This window comes from Nelumbo lutea, chromosome 5, assembly GCF_056320005.1.
Source record: "Nelumbo lutea isolate HS-2025 chromosome 5, American lotus-T2T, whole genome shotgun sequence".
Classification (NCBI taxonomy): domain Eukaryota; kingdom Viridiplantae; phylum Streptophyta; class Magnoliopsida; order Proteales; family Nelumbonaceae; genus Nelumbo; species Nelumbo lutea.
In genome coordinates this window covers 17,166,319-17,183,347 of record NC_142688.1, presented here as the reverse complement: position 1 = coordinate 17,183,347, position 17,029 = coordinate 17,166,319, and the positions used below count along the sequence as shown (strand labels likewise).

The 17,029-nt window shown below is 39.8% G+C and overlaps 1 protein-coding gene and 1 long non-coding RNA gene across 2 annotated transcripts in view; both read left to right on the top strand.

Annotated features, from left to right (window-relative positions):
* Positions 1-17,029, top strand: part of LOC148850648 (AP-4 complex subunit mu) — a 36,791-nt gene that overhangs the window by 187 nt on the left and 19,575 nt on the right. The window contains exon 2 of the mRNA XM_088946102.1: positions 3,779-3,873. Within this exon, the coding sequence (XP_088802228.1) occupies positions 3,779-3,873 (95 nt within the window). The remainder of the gene's footprint in view (positions 1-3,778; positions 3,874-17,029) is intronic.
* LOC148850649 (uncharacterized) lies at positions 1,278-3,024 on the top strand. Its single transcript, XR_016099495.1, has 3 exons — positions 1,278-1,412; positions 1,523-1,628; positions 2,981-3,024. It is a non-coding gene; the product is annotated as an uncharacterized LOC148850649 (long non-coding RNA).

Here is a 17,029-nt window from a genome sequence, read left to right as displayed (position 1 = left end):
CCTTCTCTTTCTGAACGAGCTTTACATTTGTTGATCCCCGTTGTCGGCGAATTTTGGGGGTTTAAGCCTCTTGCTTCTCGCATTCAATTTCGGATTCTTTTGTCATTTCTTCTCTGCAAATCTCTTCTTTCTTTCTTTTACTTTGGTCGTTGCCTTCCGTGCAAAATGAATTACCTTGTAAAATAATTCCTGGAACAATTAATTATACAATTAGAACTTGCGCGCCTAGGCCCTTGGATGAATACTAATTCTTCATGGAACAACAATCGAAACACATTGCGATTCAATCATTCGAAATCATTTTTTTTTCCGTAATAAACAAATTGTTGAGTCTAATGCTCCGAGTCGCCTCAATTCAAGTAAATTCTATACTTTGTTGATATGGCCAGCATTAACTTTAAATAAGTGCTATATTGACATGTAAATTCCTCCCAAAAGAGATGCATCTCCTTTTCCACGGGGACTCCGAATTAAGGAGATAATTGTCTCAACAGATTATAACCATTTTGTTCTAATATCCGAACCTTACCTCTTCCAATGCAAAATTCATGCACTTGTACAAAATCAGATCTCCTCTAATAATATCGCAGTAGGTGAACTCATGAGTTTAATAACCCAATAGCTTTGTTACTATGTAGCTAAAGCTTTTAGTAATATTCCTATGAGGTCAACAAGATTTATCTTAGTCCAATTGTGTTCGACTTACCTGTGTAACAAAACATTTTTTGAGCTCATATGACACGAGTACATCTTGAAGAACTCTTCTTTTTTCCCCCAGAATTATTTTTAATTAATTGAACGTTCTAAGAAAGTAAAAGTTATATCATTTACTTTAAGGGTGTTCTTTGAATACAGAGTCCTAACAAAAAGAACATTATTACAACTTTATGAAAAATTGTGGGCACTCCTCATGGTGGAAAATATGTAATAACTTGCATGATGTGTCAGCGATCATGCATCTCCAATTGTTGGTTATTGATAGATCTTCAACTGGATTTGGACTGTTTAGGATTTGGGGAAAGGCGGGAAGCACTTTCATTCATTATCAGAGATTAGCTGTTGGTCCTCATCATCATCTTATCCTTATTGTACAGAAACTGAATAGGATTAAGCTGCCACATTCCATGGTTCCACCCCCAAAGATATATATATATATATATATATAAAGTACTGAGTTTCATAAAGCTACTCCAGTAGATGCCTATTGGAAATTCCTATAGGGAGTTTTCCCTTCTCCATCTTCCTCATTTGGTTTGGTTATATGTAACTCATTGCAGGGAGCTACTAGGCTTTAGCTTTTTGTTCCTTTGGGCTTTGGTTCAGTGTTGTTGGAGGAATATGCTCGGGTCATTGTTGGAGGGATGGGAGGATCATGTGGTGGTGGTTTTGGAGGTTGAGATAATTATAAAGAGGTAAATCTTTGCCTTTTTGGTCAATCCAAGAAAAGAAAATTTTGATACTATTGAATTCATCAAATCAATTGTGTAAATTCTAATTGCAAATTTACAATAACTATTTATAGATTCAGCATAAGGGATTAGATCTTCCCCTACAGACATCAATTTCAACCTGAAAATTGACTGGAAACAACTCCTAACTGCATTAGCATTTAGCGATTTAGCACTAAGGTAAGCCCATCCTTTTTTTTTTTTTTGGTAAATGAGAGTAATTTTATTGAAATAAATATCAGAAATACAAGCAGCCTAGGAAGAGGCACGAGATGTTACCTCCCCCAAGGACTGAATCATAAACACTAAACATGCCCAAACCTTAGATACAAATTACAAAGTAGCCCAAAACAGATCACCCCTTGACACCCCTTGCTTGGCCTTGAGAACCAACCATTACATTTGCTGATCTGCTAACCCACTGGAACCTAGCAGTCGTGTTTCTTGTCATCCATTTAACTTTCTTTAACAGATCCCTGTAGCCCCAACAAACTGTGTCTGGGCTATTCAGCCAGCCCACTACTACCTTGGAATCTCCTTCTACTAACAAATTGTTCACTCCTAATTGACTAGCCATTTGTATACCTTGTACCGCTGCTAGTAGTTCTGCCCTTACAGAATCACCTTCACCCACTGGTCCTGAGAAAAGAGACAACATATTGCTGTCTTTATCTCTTAGAATCCCTCCAATTCTGGATGGCCCTGGGTTACCTTGGTAGCTGCCATCAAAGTTCAATTTTACCACTCCATCCGGTGGGGGTTTCCATTCAACTTGTAATTTGTTCTTGGTGGAGACTGTAGAGGCCACTGTTTCCCAATTTCTCCTTAAGTCATCAAAGGAGAAATCTGCCAACAATTGTGAAGATTTCAGCCATGAAATTGTCTTTGTCAATGTACATTCCTTGACTTCAGCAAGACTCCTTTGATACTTAAATAATGCCTTGGACTCTTAAAATAATTCCAAATACCATCATTAATTCTATTAAAACTAATAAGCAATAAAAAGATAACTTAAAATCCTATCATAGATTTACACCCTAATCCCTATCGCTATAACAGCTACAACTTTCCCAAAACACATTTTCACAAAATCTTGGTCTTTGTGGATGAGTAATTGAGAAACCTATTTAATGACTCTAAAATCAAGTCAAGTAGATAAGTTTTAACCCCAACAAATTTGCACCTTTACATTCTAAAAAATTCCTAATAAGTCAGTTTGGGTTAATTTGATTCATTATGATTATTGTACATATTGCTACAGTACCAAGAAATTATGAACTTAACTCTTAAGAAACTTAAAGTAACCAAAAATAGAGAAATAAAAAGAATTATAAAGATGCCATGTCTAGAGGAATTTAGAGAAACTTGATTTCTTCTTAGATACTTTATTTCCCCTTTGTCTGTTGCAAAAGGATGAGGGAGATATGGTAGGGACAAATCCCCTTGCATGTATGTAGCTGCTACCATCAGTAATTGAACTTTTCTTTTCCTTAAAAATCCTCTGGTTCCTTTATCTCAAAATGCATGAACAGGTTGCACACGGAGCCATTGGCCAAAGAAGCCCTCTATTTTTAAGGTAATTCTTTGTAAGGACCATATCAAAAAATAGTGAAAAAAACAGGAAAGCTTCAACCTTATGAGGGATATATGTACCCCACACAGTATTTATAATCAACTGACTCAGATGCCCTAGTAAGAGCCATATAAAAAGAATGGAACAAGAACAGATTGAGGGGCTCAATGATTTCCTTAGTCAATAATAGTCTTCTAAAGATATTATAGGACAAATATTTTCACCACTTGTTCGTATTTTAATATGTCTTGCATATAAAAATATGTGAGATTAAAAGGCAAAAATTTCTTTATTTATTTTTGTTGCCACTTTAGCTCATAAGTTTCTCTACCTTAGGCAAAGTCTCAAAGTACTTTTCCTTTCAATTTTTTTTTTTGATAATTATGTACTTTTCCTTTCAATTTGTTAACATTTTTCTCTGCTAGTTTGTTTTTTGATCAGCAAAACAATTGATTCCATTAACTTAGATTAAAGATATTACAAATTAGTGCTGGTATAAATGAACTCAACCCCCCTTTACAAATTGATAAAAGCCCAATTACAAATCTGCCCAAAAAAGTTGTTTCCCGTACACCCCTTGCTTAGCCAAATAGTCAGCCATTTCCTCTTCTAAGTTGTTAGGTAACTCCTTTTATTTTTGTTTTCTTTCTTCATGTTTTAGATATAAATATAGTAATCTACTTAGAACTTGATGTCCAGTAGTTTTGGAATTGACCATTAAAAAGATATGCATAACATATATGCCTACATGATGCAGACCGTGGCGAAGTATCAAAAGGAAGTGCAGAGATATTTTTTCGTAAAGTAAAGTTCTGGAAGGAGGATGGAGAGGAGGAAGCACCACCTGTCTTTGTAGGTATTTTTGTTTTGATTGGTAACTGAAAATAAAATTTCGTTAAAGCTTTAAAGAAAGGAAGAAGGGATATAGAAGCAATATTAGACATTGTTATATATATATATATGGTCGGCTAGGAGAGTCTTTTTGACTTCTCAGAATGACAGTTCTTCTTCTATTCTTCTTCTCTCTTTCTCTTTTCTATATCTCTGAACCTGGTTCGACTGAGCTATCAAAACATGGTATTAGAGAAATAAACAGGAGAGAAGAAGACTACAACTTCAAGTTCTTGGTGCTACGATCAGTCCTTCTCCCCTTCTTTCTTTTTATTTTTTCTGGGCTGTGCAACCTGGATTAAGGGTAAGAGAAGGCTGCGGCAATCTATAGAGGGCTGTGGTAACTTATTCTGGTGCCCCTAGGGTTATTGTGGTCTGGATTACAGGTGAGAGAGGAGTGCGGCAGTCCTAGTAGGTGGTTTCTGGACTGCTATCACCATGCATGACAGCCTTAGTGGTTGTGTTTGTGGTGGCTTGAACCCTCTACTGAGTAGTTTCAAGAGGGACTTTTTTGTCAGATGGTGGTTGTGGTGTTGTTAGAAGTGATTTTTTTTTTTTTTTTTATGCTAACAGAGGTGGCTGAATGTGTGGTTAGGTAGTACCGTGGTGGTTGGATGAGGAGGTGCTGCAAGGTAGTGAGTGAACTGGTGTAGCATTCAAAGAACAATTGTAGGTGTGTTTGGGCTGATACCTTTTTTTTGGGAAGGGCATAACCAGTTTCTTGAATTGAAATCTTGATGGCATCAATGGGAGGTGTTAGTGGTGACCAGAAATCGAGTGTGATGATTTCCTTAGATTTTTTAAATGTGCAGATGACATCCATTAAACTCAACGGTGAAAACTATGTGCCATGGGCTAAGTCGGTGGAAGTGTTTCTTAAGGCTAAGAAGAAAGTAAAGCATGCGAGGGAGGAGAAACCTACAACTGAATCTTCGAGTTTTAGTGATTGGGAGCAAGAAGATGCTCAAATCATGATGTGGTTGTGGAACAATATGGAACCCAAAATCAATGCTAACTTTATGTTCTTAGATACAACAAAGGAGATATGTGAGCATGCTAAGAAGCTCTATAATGGCCAAGACAATACTATGAGAGTTTATTAGCCTTATTAGGAGTATTTTAGTTTGCAGCAGGGAAATCAGACCCTTGAAGAATATTATGCCAGTATGAGAAATTTTCGGAATGAAATTAATGTCTATCATCCTTTAACTTCAGATGTCAAAACTCAGCAATAACAAAGGAGCAACTTGATGTTACCCGATTCTTAGTGGGGTTGAAATCAGAATATGAACCTGTTAGAGCACAAATATTGGGTGGATCTACCCTTCCCACTCTAGAGGAAGTGTTTACCCGTCTTCGTAGGATCTCTCTTGGACCCATAGAGGGCATCATAACGTCTAATAGATTAGCATTTATTGGAGCACAAGGAAGAACTTATTGGAAATAGAGGAGGAGGTTGTGCAGGTTGATGGGGTTGTGGCAACCCCATGTTAGGTCATAGTCATGGTAGTGGTGGAGGTCGTGGTTTAGGGGGAGTCCGTGGTAGAGGAAGAGGAAGCACTACTAGGAAATGTACACATTGTGGAAAGGACAAACACCCAATTAATTTCTATTATGATCTACATGGGCCACCCTCCACATGGACTAATCATGCCATTGTTGGTGGTAGTGAAGTCAGTGGTATCAGTTGGTTGATCCAACACCTTCAACATCTACAACTACTTCTGGGAAGATGATGAGTGTCCCAAGAGATGAGTATGAGAGGTTTCTTCAGGCTACTTCATAGCAAAATACTGCCACCAATCACCATTGCCCATTTTGGTATGGCTTGCCTGGTATCGAAACCTTCCCCCTGGTTAATTGACTCTGGAGCCTCTAATCACATGATCGGGACTTCATGTGCATTTTCCTCTCTTTCTCAGACCTCCACATCACATAATGTTACCCTAGCTCCAATGGTTCTACTTCCCCCATTTATGGTGTTGGTAATGTTGACCCTGCATCTCTTTCCTTGTCTTTTGTTTTATATGTACCCAAGTTGAAATTCAATCTTATGTCTGTTAGTAAACTAACCAAGTTTCTCAATTGTTCTATCACTTTTTACCCTTCTTCTTGTGTTTTTCAGGATCTCAAGATGGGGAAGAAGATTGGTGGAGGGCATGAAGTTGGTGGATTGTATTATCTTGATGGTGGTAGATCTACGGTTGCACTTCTTACTTCTTTGACTCCCCTCCAGTGACATTGCAGACTTGGTCATCCATCTCTTAAAGCTCTCAAGCTACTTGTTCCGTCATTGAGTTGTTTGTCTTCTTTGCAGTGTGAGTCGTGTCAGTATGGGAAACACCATCGGATTTCCTTTAGTCATAGAGTTGATAGTCGTATGCTAAGTCCTTTTGCTTTAGTCTATTCAGATGTTTGGGGTCCGATTAAAATTGAGTCTTAATGGTTACAAATATTTTGTAATTTTTGTTGATGATTGTTCAAGAATGACATGGATTTATTTAATGAAAGAAAGACGTGAATTATTCTCCATTTTCCAAAAATTTCATGTTGAGATACATACACAATTTGGTGTTCCAATTAAAATTCTTCATTCAGACAATGGTAGAGAGTATTTCCTCACTTCAGTTCAGCAATATTTGGAGCAACATGGCATTATTCATTAGACCTTCTGTGCCATTCTTCTCAGGTCCTGATATGTCTCTCTCTCTCCTGTAGATGTCCCTTTTCCTCTACCTCTTCTAGTTGATGATCCCATTCCTGTTGTTCCTACTGTGACTAAGTCTCCACCTCCTCCAGTCCAGAATCATATTGAACGACCACCAATCCGCCAAGTGTATACTCACCAACAAAGACCAACACTCGAGTTGCCTTCTCTAGCTTCTATTTTGTCTGTAGATCCAGTTTCTTCTACACCTGAGTTGCCTTTTGATCTTGATCTTCCTATTGCATTGTGGAAAGGTAAACGTAGTTGTACTTTGCATCCTATATCCAATTATTTTCTGTTTCTCACCTTTCTGCTTCACATCGGCAGTTTGTTTCTTTGTTATCTTCTGTGTCTACACCTAAGAATGTCTAGGAGGCTCTTACCTCATTAGGGTGGCGTCAAGCTTGGGAAGAGGAACTCTCTGCATTTCAACACAATCACACGTGGAAACTCACCAATCTTCCCTTAGGTAAGCATGTTTTTGGTTGTAAATGGGTGTATACTATTAAATATCTACCAGATGGGAGAATGGAATAATTGAAAGCTCGACTGGTTGCTAAAGAATATTCTCAATTATATGGTGTCGATAATGTGGAAACCTTTTCCCTTGTTGCTAAGATTGGCTCAGTTCGTGTGTTGATTTCATTAGCAATTATGTATGATTGGCCTATGTTTCAACTTGACATTAAAAATGCCTTCTTCCATGGAGATCTTCTAGAGGAGGTGTACATGGAGCAACCACCAGGGTTTGTTGCTCAAGGGGAGGATGGTAAGGTGTGTAAGCTCGAGAAGTCAATTTATGGGCTCAAACAGTCTCCCATGCTTGGTTTGGAAAATTTAGTAAGTAGTGAATGAGTGCGGAATGAGGCAATGTCAAGTTGACCACTCAGTGTTCAACTATGATTCTGAAGCCGAGAAGATCTTGCTAGTGGTTTACATGGATGACATAGTCATAACTGGCAGTGATAGACTTGGGATTGATAGATTGGAGGTCTTTCTATAAGATCACTTTTAGACAAAGGATCTTGGGAAGTTGAAGTATTTTTTGGGTATAGAAGTTGCTAGATTGAAGTAAGGTATAAATTTGTGGTAGAGGAAATATGTTTTTGACCTATTGGAAGAAACAAGACTATTAGGTGCTAAACCGGTTAAAACTCCCATGGAACTGAATGTGAAGTTGGGCAGTGATATAGGTGAATTATTTGATGATCCCGAAGGTATAGAAGGTGTTCCAACTTTAATAAAGTAAGAAAATGTGAAGAAAAAGATAGAAGAAAGAAAGAGAAGAAGATAGGAAGAGAAAGGGAAGGGAAGAGAAGAAAAGAGGGAAGACTAGAAAGGAGAAATCTGTTCACTTTTCCTTACTGTCGACCTAGGTTGTATTAACATTCTATTAAGGCTGAAATGACTACAATACCCTTAGGAAAATTACAATATATATAAGAGAGAAAAAATAACATGAAAAAGACAATACTACCCCTATTAACTACTTTTAACAATTTTGACACTCCCCCTCAAGTTAGAGCATATATATCATAAAGTTCCAGCTTGTTACAAATATAGTCCATCATTGAGCAACCCACACTTTTAGTAAAAATATCAGCTACTTGGTCTTCAGATTTAACATAGGGAGTAACAACCTCTCCACTTGTCACCTTTTCTCTTGTAATCATTCATGGAGAGTGGGGGAGAGAGAGAGAGAGAAAGAGAAGAAAAGGGAGATACGATTGAGAGGGAAAAAGATCTTGCTGGCTGTCGTCAGTTTTCTATTTATATTAACTTAATAAAAAGAATAGAAATTACAAGTATGCCCCTGGTGGCACACCCTAGAACCAAACTAATAAGAAAAAAAAAGGACAAGTAACTAACTGACAGTATCTTAAGAAGTCAGCCTACTAACAACAACTATAAAGTAACAATTAAATAAGCCTTACAACACTCTCCCTCAAGTTGGGCTGAATATGTCTATCATGCCCAACTTGTCACATAACTCATTGTGCCGTAAGTATGGAAGCCCCTTTGTGAGGACATCAGCAAGTTGTTCCTTGGAGTTGACATAAGGGATGCAAATTTCCCTTTTTTCCAATTTTTCTCTTATGAAGTGTTTGTCCACCTCAATGTGCTTGGTCCTTTCATGTAGGACAGGGTTGCTGGCGATGTTTATTGCAGACTTGTTGTCACAGTAAAGAGACATAGGACTATGAACAACAACTCCAAGCTCCCCTAGAAGATTCTTTAGCCAAAGGATTTCAACCACCCCATGTGCCATAGCTCTACCACTGTTTGTTTCTTGCTTTTCTAGGTCACTAGATTTCCTCCCACAAATGTGCAATACCCACTTGTGGACTTTCTGTCATCCACAACTCCTGCCCAATCAGCATCTGTAAAGACTTCCACCTTTAGGTTATTGTGTTTACTGAATAGTAGACCTGTTCCGGGATATTTCTTCAAGTATCTAAGAACTCTCTCTGCTGCCTCCATGTGTTGTTTCTTAGGAGTGCATGAACTGGCTTAGGACCCCAACGGAATAGGCAATGCCTGGATGGGTCATGGACAAATAAATTAGCTTTCCCACTAACCTTTGGAACCGTTTTACATCTTTCAGAGGTTCACCAACATAGTCACCTAACTTGTGGTCAACATCCATGGGAGTATCTGCCGGCCTTGCACCTAATTTTCTTGTATCCTGTAATAGATCAAGGGTGTATTTTCTTTGAGAGATAAAGATACCTTTTTCTGAGCGGGCAACTTCAATCCCAAGGAAATACTTCAGGGGACCTAGATCTTTCACTTCAAATTTAGATGCAAGGAATTGTTTCAATTTTTGTATCTCTGAGCTCCAACTTCCTGTAATGATGATATCATCCACATACACTATCAATACAGCAACCTGTTCCTGACATTTCTTCACAAAAAGTGTATGATCAGACTGACATTGTTTGAAGCCCATCTATTCAACCGCCATGTGAAACTTACTGAACTAGGCTCTGGGAGACTATTTTAAGCCATAAAGAGACTTTTGCAGCTTGCACACCTTATTTTCACTTCCCTTATCACAGAATCCAGGGGGTTGAACCATGTATACTTCCTCCTCTAAGTCACCATTTAGAAAAGCATTCTTTATGTCAAGTTGATGCAATTCCCAATCAAGATTAGCAGCTAGGGACAGGAGAACCCTAATTGAGTTCATCTTAGCTACTAGAGCAAAAGTCTCATCATAGTCAACCCCGTATACTTGTGTGTATCCTTTGGCTACTAATCTTGCTTTGTACCTTTCAACTGTTCCGTCTACTTTGTGCTTAACCGTGAACACCCATTTACACCTCACGGGGTCTTTCCCCTTTGGAAGATCCACCAATTCCCAAGTTTGATTTTTGTGAAGAGCATTAATCTCCTCCTTCATGGCATCTGTCCATTTAGGGAATTTTAAGGCTTCTGCAACATTTCTGGGAACAGGGATGCAATCAACTGCAGATAGAAAGGCTCGGTATGAGGGGGAAATGTGATCATAGGAGACAAAATGGGTAATGGGGTGTTTGGTAGTGCATGACTAGACTCCCTTTCGTTGGGCAATAGGAATGTCAAGGTCATCCACAGTAGGAGTAGGGTTAGGGAGTGGACTTACATCCTGGGAGTCTAGTGGTGTCGGTTGCTCAATGTTTGGCTGCTCCATATCTCTATCATACCGTTAATCTCTATGACGTGTACGCTGGAAGACACAGAAGGGAGCAAGGTCTGGAATAGAAGGAAGAGATAACTGAACCTGCTTCTCCTCTTCCACACTACTACTCTCCCCCTGAGGAGAAGCAGGGAAGAATGGCTTAGACTCAAAGGACACATCCATAGACACAAAAACCTTACGACTAACAGGATCAAAGCACCGATACCCTAAAGGAATTTACTTCTAGGATGTGAGGAAGAGAACAAGACACTACTGAAATAAACGCTAAGATGGTTCAATCATTAAACCAGCCCAGTAATCAGTTCAACACAACCAAGGCAGACACTACTATTAGTCCGACTGCAGTTCATACAATCTAACAATCCAACATCCAAACCAATATATATATATAACCAAGGAATAAGCTCTACACACCATCGGCCAAAGAAGACAAAAACAAAAACACACCTGTCCAGCACTTGTACGAAGGTGCTAACCTAAAATCGACTTCACAACATCGAATAGAGAAGGAAGGGAGTCTCTATCAGCATCGGCCTTCTTTGATTAGGGTTTCCTTGGTATTACGACCAAGGAAGAACCACAGGAAGTGCCGCCAGAAATTTGCTAGGGTTTCCGTCAGTAACCTACTAGGGTTTTCCTGTCTTCCACGTCCAAGATTTTTAAGGAAGGAAACCTTGCTCAAAACAGGAGGGATCGTAGATCTTATACAACCCAGAAAACCTACTCTGATACCATGTAATCATTCATGGAGAGTGGGGGAGAGAGAGAGAGAGAGAAGAAAAGGGAGATACGATTGAGAGGGAAAAAGATCCTGCTGGCTGCCGCCAGTTTTATATTTATATTAGCTTAATAAAAAGAATAGAAATTACAAGTATGCCCCTGGCGAGACACCCTAGAACCAAACTAATAAGAAAAAAAAAAGGACAAGTAACTAACTGACAATATCTTAAGAAGTCAGCCTACTAACAACAACTATAAAGTAATAATTAAATAAGCCTTACAACATCTCTCACGAAATGGCAATCAACTTCAATGTGTTTGGTCCTTTCATGAAACACTGGATTAGAGGCAATATGTATTGTAGCTTGGTTGTCACAAAACAATTTAATGGGTTGGCAAATTGTGATATTCATCTCCCAAAGAAGATGCTTTAACCAGACTAGCTCATAGGTAGCATGGGCCATTGTCTTGTATTCAGCTTTAGTGCTACTCCTAGCAAATATGTTATGCTTTTTACTCTTCTAAGTAGACCTGTTCATGGGCCGGGCCGGGCTTTTACTCTTTATTAACAGAAAAATGTTAGGCCCGAGCCCGACCAACGAGCCTACAACTTGGGCCCGAGCCCGGTCCTAATAAAAAGCCCAAAGCCCGACCTAATAAAAGAAATTCGAATTTTTCCCTATTCAAAAGAACATTATCTATTTTAATTCAGATGTTTTTTTCCCCTATTTAAATGAACAATGGGCCTACAAGTGAATCCACAACCTTCTTAAATCAAAAAAATTATTCAAATGGACATCACATAGGGTTTTTATTTAGGTTTAACTATAGGTCGGGCCGGGTCGGGCTATTTTGGCAAAGCCTGAGCCTGGCTCAAATTTTATGCAGGCCGGGCTTTTTGGCCCGAGGTTAAGCCCGCGGGCCAAAAAGCCTGTTCAAGCCCATCCGGGGGCCGGGCCGGCCCGTCGGGCCACCCGGCCCATGAACAGGTCTACTTCCAAGTAATGAAATTTCCGCATAAGAAAGTACAATAACCTGTAGTAGACTTCCTGTTCATCGGAGACCCTGCCCAATCTACATCTGAGTACCCTACCAGAGACATATCTCCCCCTTTCTTGTACAAAAGCCCTCAACCAGGAGCACCCTTTAGATACATCTGAGTACCCTATTGAGGACTCCAACACTAAAGGAGATGTGAATCCTAGTGATGGTAAGATGGATCAACTTGCCTACTAGTCTCCGATACCTTGTAAGGTCTTCTAATGGCTCCCCCTGACAATCAGTCATCTTCACATTGAAATATAATTGGACTCGAAGAGAAAATCCCTTCGAGTCCAAACACACTGGATCCGGAGTGCAGCTTTTCACAGTAAAAGTTTTCAAAGGATTGAAAGCTCCACCTTTTATAGTTTTATGTATGATTCATTACAAATAATTTGGAAAAAGAGACTACTCCCCTGTTTCAATTGCAGTAGAACCACATACAGGGTTAACATTAGATCCCTGAAAGGTACCCATCAAATTTCAGTTTTGCTTGCATATCCTATACATCTTTTGGATGTTAACAGTAAAGGGGAGAGGGGGTGCACTACTATATTCAGGTATTTGAAACAGAGTTTTCGTTTTGTTAGAAATTCTTGTATCTTTTGAGGCCAAAGCCTAATAAGAAATCATCAAGTTCACCTCATTGATGATAGGAGGAACTCAGAAAAGAAAAAAATTATCTATCTCTCTGCTCAAATACTCCTCAGAGTCACATAAAAAAATGTAACAAACTTTATTATGTTACTTAGCATTAGCAAGCTCCTCCCTACTGGAATAAAAGATCTAATATGTTGTTGAGTATATGTACTTAAATATCAACATGGTTGAGATTTCAGGATATGTTACAACCATCCTCCTTTGTCCATAATAGATGAAGAATTGGATGTTTTGTTTTTTCACCATTTCTTGGACAGTTGGACATATCAAGCAACTATGACACTATGAGGAGAAAGAGACTTGTTTTCTCTTCCCTGAATGGCATCAAGAATTCATAAGTATTTTTTTTTTGAAAAAAAGGCTTCATAAGTTTTTTTTTCAAAGATTTCATAAGTGTTTTGGAGCAGCTACAGTAATCCGAACCAGTGAAGAAGGAAGAAGAAGATGAAGAAGAAGACAAGAGAAAGAGAGAACATGAGGTTTTAGTCGAAAACTGATTAGTCTCCCATTCAGTCGACCCCCTTATGTTTATTAGGTTCTAATTACACTTACAAAGACTAAATTGCCCTCACTTAAGTGTGGGGCAGAGTACTCTAATAAAACAACCACATAAGCAAAGTACTTAACCGACATGAGATTACTAAACTACCCCTATTCGGCTCACTCTAACACTCCCCCTCAAGCTGGAGAATATATGTCATATAATCCCAGCTTGTTACATAGATGGTTCACTTTCCCTGAGTTTAGAGCTTTTGTAAACAAATCTGCCCATTGATCATTCGAGCCCACATGTTCTGTGTTTATCTCTCCAGCAAGGACCTTCTCCCTCACAAAGTGGCAATCAACCTCTATGTGCTTTGTTTTCTCATGAAATACAGGATTGGATGAGATATGAAGTGCAGCTTGGTTGTCACAATACAGTCTCATAGGTTTATCCATGTGAAACCCAATTTCTTGTAGAAGATTCCTCAACCACACTAACTCACAGGTAGCATGTGCCATGGCCCTATACTCAGCTTCAACACTACTTCTGGCCACAACCGTCTGCTTTTTACTCTTCCACGTCACAAGATTTCTTCCAAGAAATGTGCGATAGCCCGTAGTAAATCTTCTATCATTCACTGAGCCTGCCCAGTCTGCATCTGTATACCCCACTACTTCAAGTGTTCCTCCTGGTTTATACAATAGTCCACGGCCTGGAGCTCCTTTCAGATACCTCACAATTCTAAGAATCACATCCAGTGAGGTATACGAGGATTCTGCATGAATTGGCTCACCACACTGATTGCAAAGGATATGTCGGGTCTCGTGATAGTCAGATAGTTCAGCTTCCCCACTAGTCGTCTATACCTTCTAGGATCTTCAAATACTTCTCCTGTATCACTGCTCAACTTAACATTTGGTTCCATAGGGGTCTCAGTCGGTTTTGCACCTAACAGTCCTATTTCTTCCAATAGATCAAAAACATATTTTCTTTGGCACAGATTTACACCTTGTTTTGACCTGACAACCTCTATTCCCAAGAAATATTTCAATGTTCCTGTTAAAATTCAGGTCTGCCTTAGAGTTCAGCCTGACCGAGTTCAGTTATGTAGAAGAAGAAAGAGTGATAGAGAAAGAGAGAAAGAGAGAAAGAGAGAAAGAGAGAAAGAGAGAATTCCGGTTCGAACTGAAAGAGTCAACATAACTTCTCCCAGTCGGCCAGTAAGTATTTATATTATTATTAAAACATAACTGAAAAGCCCTTACTTAAGTTAAGAGCACATGTTTCAACACAACATTACAGATCAACAACATCAATCAAGGTATAAAGATAGAAATACCCCTATGCTAACACTCCCCCTCAAGTTGGTGAGTATATATCATATACTCCCAGCTTGTTACATATGTAGTCCACTCTTCCCCGACTCAAGCCTTTTGTAAATAAGTCAGCCCACTGATTTCCTGTATTAACATGTGTAGTGTCTAGCTCTCCATTCAGCACCTTCACCCTCACAAAGTGACAGTCAACCTCAATGTGCTTGGTTCTTTCATGAAACACTGGATTAGAGGAGATATGAACTGCAGCCTGATTATCACAATAGAGCTTCATTGGAGTGTTAATGTTGTACCCTACTTCCTGTAGAAGGTTCCTTAGCCACACTAATTCACAAGCGGTATGCGCCATAGCCCTATATTCTGCCTCTACATTGCTTCTTGCCACAACCGTCTGCTTCTTACTTTTCCATGTCACCAGGTTACCTCCCAGAAACGTGCAATAGCCTGTAGTAGACCGCCTATCGGACATAGAATCGGCCCAATCAGCATCAGAATACTCTTCTATTTCAAGTTTTCCCCCACTCTTGTATATTAGACCGCGACCTGGAGCCCCTTTTAGATACTTCACAATTCTCAGAACCGCATTCCAATGAGGAGTCAGAGGTTTTTGCATGAACTGGCTTACCACACTAACTGCAAATGAGATGTCTGGTCTGGTAATGGTTAGGTAGTTCAGTTTGCCCACAAGTCGTCGGTATTTGCCAAGGTCTTCAAACACTTCACCCATATCATTGCTTAGCTTGGTATTTGTGTCCATGGGTGTTTCAGTTGGTTTGGCACCCAACAAGCCTGTTTCTTCTAGCAAATCAAGCACATACTTCCTCTGGCACAGGTTAATCTCATACTTGGATCTCGCTACCTCTATCCCTAAGAAGTATTTCAGTTTACCCAGATCCTTTGTCTGAAAGTGATCCTACAGATAAGTCTTCAGCCTATCAATACCAATGTTATCATTCCCAGTAATAACGATATCATCTACATACACCACCAAACAGTATTTTTCCTCTCGGAGAGTCATGACTAAATACAGAATGGTCAACTTTGCACTGTTTCGTGCCAAACTTCTTTACCACCTCACTGAACCTACCAAACCATGCTTGAGGGGACTGTTTAAGCCCATATATAGCCTTCCTTAGTCTGCACACCTTACCATCCTCCTCCTGAGCAACAAACCCTAGAGGTTGCTCTATGTAGACCTCCTCGAGTAAGTTACCATGCAAAAAGGCATTCTTGATATCAAGTTGATATAGTGGCCACTCATACATGGCTGCAAGAGAGATCACAACACGAACTGACCCTATCTTAGCAACCGGTGAGAAGGTCTCTGTGTAGTCAATGCCATAGGTTTGGGAGTACCCTTTTGCAACTAATCGCGCTTTCAGGCATTCAACACTACCATCAGGCAGATACTTGACCGTATAAACCCACTTACAACCGACATTTTGCTTCCCAGGAGGAAGAGCAGCGAGGTCCCAAGTATGATTATGATGAAGGGCTGAGAGTTTTTCTTCCATGGCACGGCACCACCCTGGAGAGGCAAGGGCTTCCTGGACATCTTTAGGAACAATAACTGATGATAACAAGGTAACAAACTGGCGATGGGAAGCGGAAAGGTGAGTAAGAGAAACATAATTAGAAATGGGATGAAGGGTGCAAGTACGTTTACCTTTCCGCAAAGCAATGGGTAGATCAATCTCAGATGCCAAGTGGGGTTCTGGTGCCGGATCCGTTGATGGAGATGTAGCCGGTGCATGTGGGCGATGTGTATACACATGACGGATAGGTGGGCGTTCAACAGGTGGTGGCACCGGAGGCAAGGATTTGGTCACAACTGGAACAAAGGGAGGAGGATCGACAACGGGAAGTGGAAGGGGAGGAGGTGATGAGGAGGAAGAAGCATCATTAGCACACACAAAGGACCGTCGAGAACCAGGATGGTAACACCTATACCCTTTCTGGGTCCGAGAATAGCCAAGGAAGATGCACTTGAGAGAACGGGCATCAAACTTGTCGTTCCCAGGACCCAGATTATGGACAAAACAGACACACCCAAAAACTCTCGGCGTAAGAGGGAAACAAGACCTGAAACGGAGACTGACCATCAAGGATGAACGTGGGCATCCGATTAATCAGAAAACAAGAGGTAAGCACTGCATCACTCCAAAAGGGTTTGGGAACATGCATGTGATGCATTAGGGATCTTGCTGTTTCAAGGAGATGGCGATTCTTTCTCTCAGCCACCCCGTTTTGTTGTGGGGTGTAGGTACACGAGGTCTGATGTATAATGTTGTGTTGGTCCAAGTATTCTTGAAATGATGAGGATAAATATTCGTGGCCATTATCAGAACGAAAAACTTTGATGTGGGTACCAAATTGGTTACGAATTTCAGCATAAAATTTTTGGAAAATGGTAAACAATTCACTTTTCTTTCATTAAATAGAGCCACGTCATCCTTGAAAAATCATCCACAAAAATGACAAAATATCTG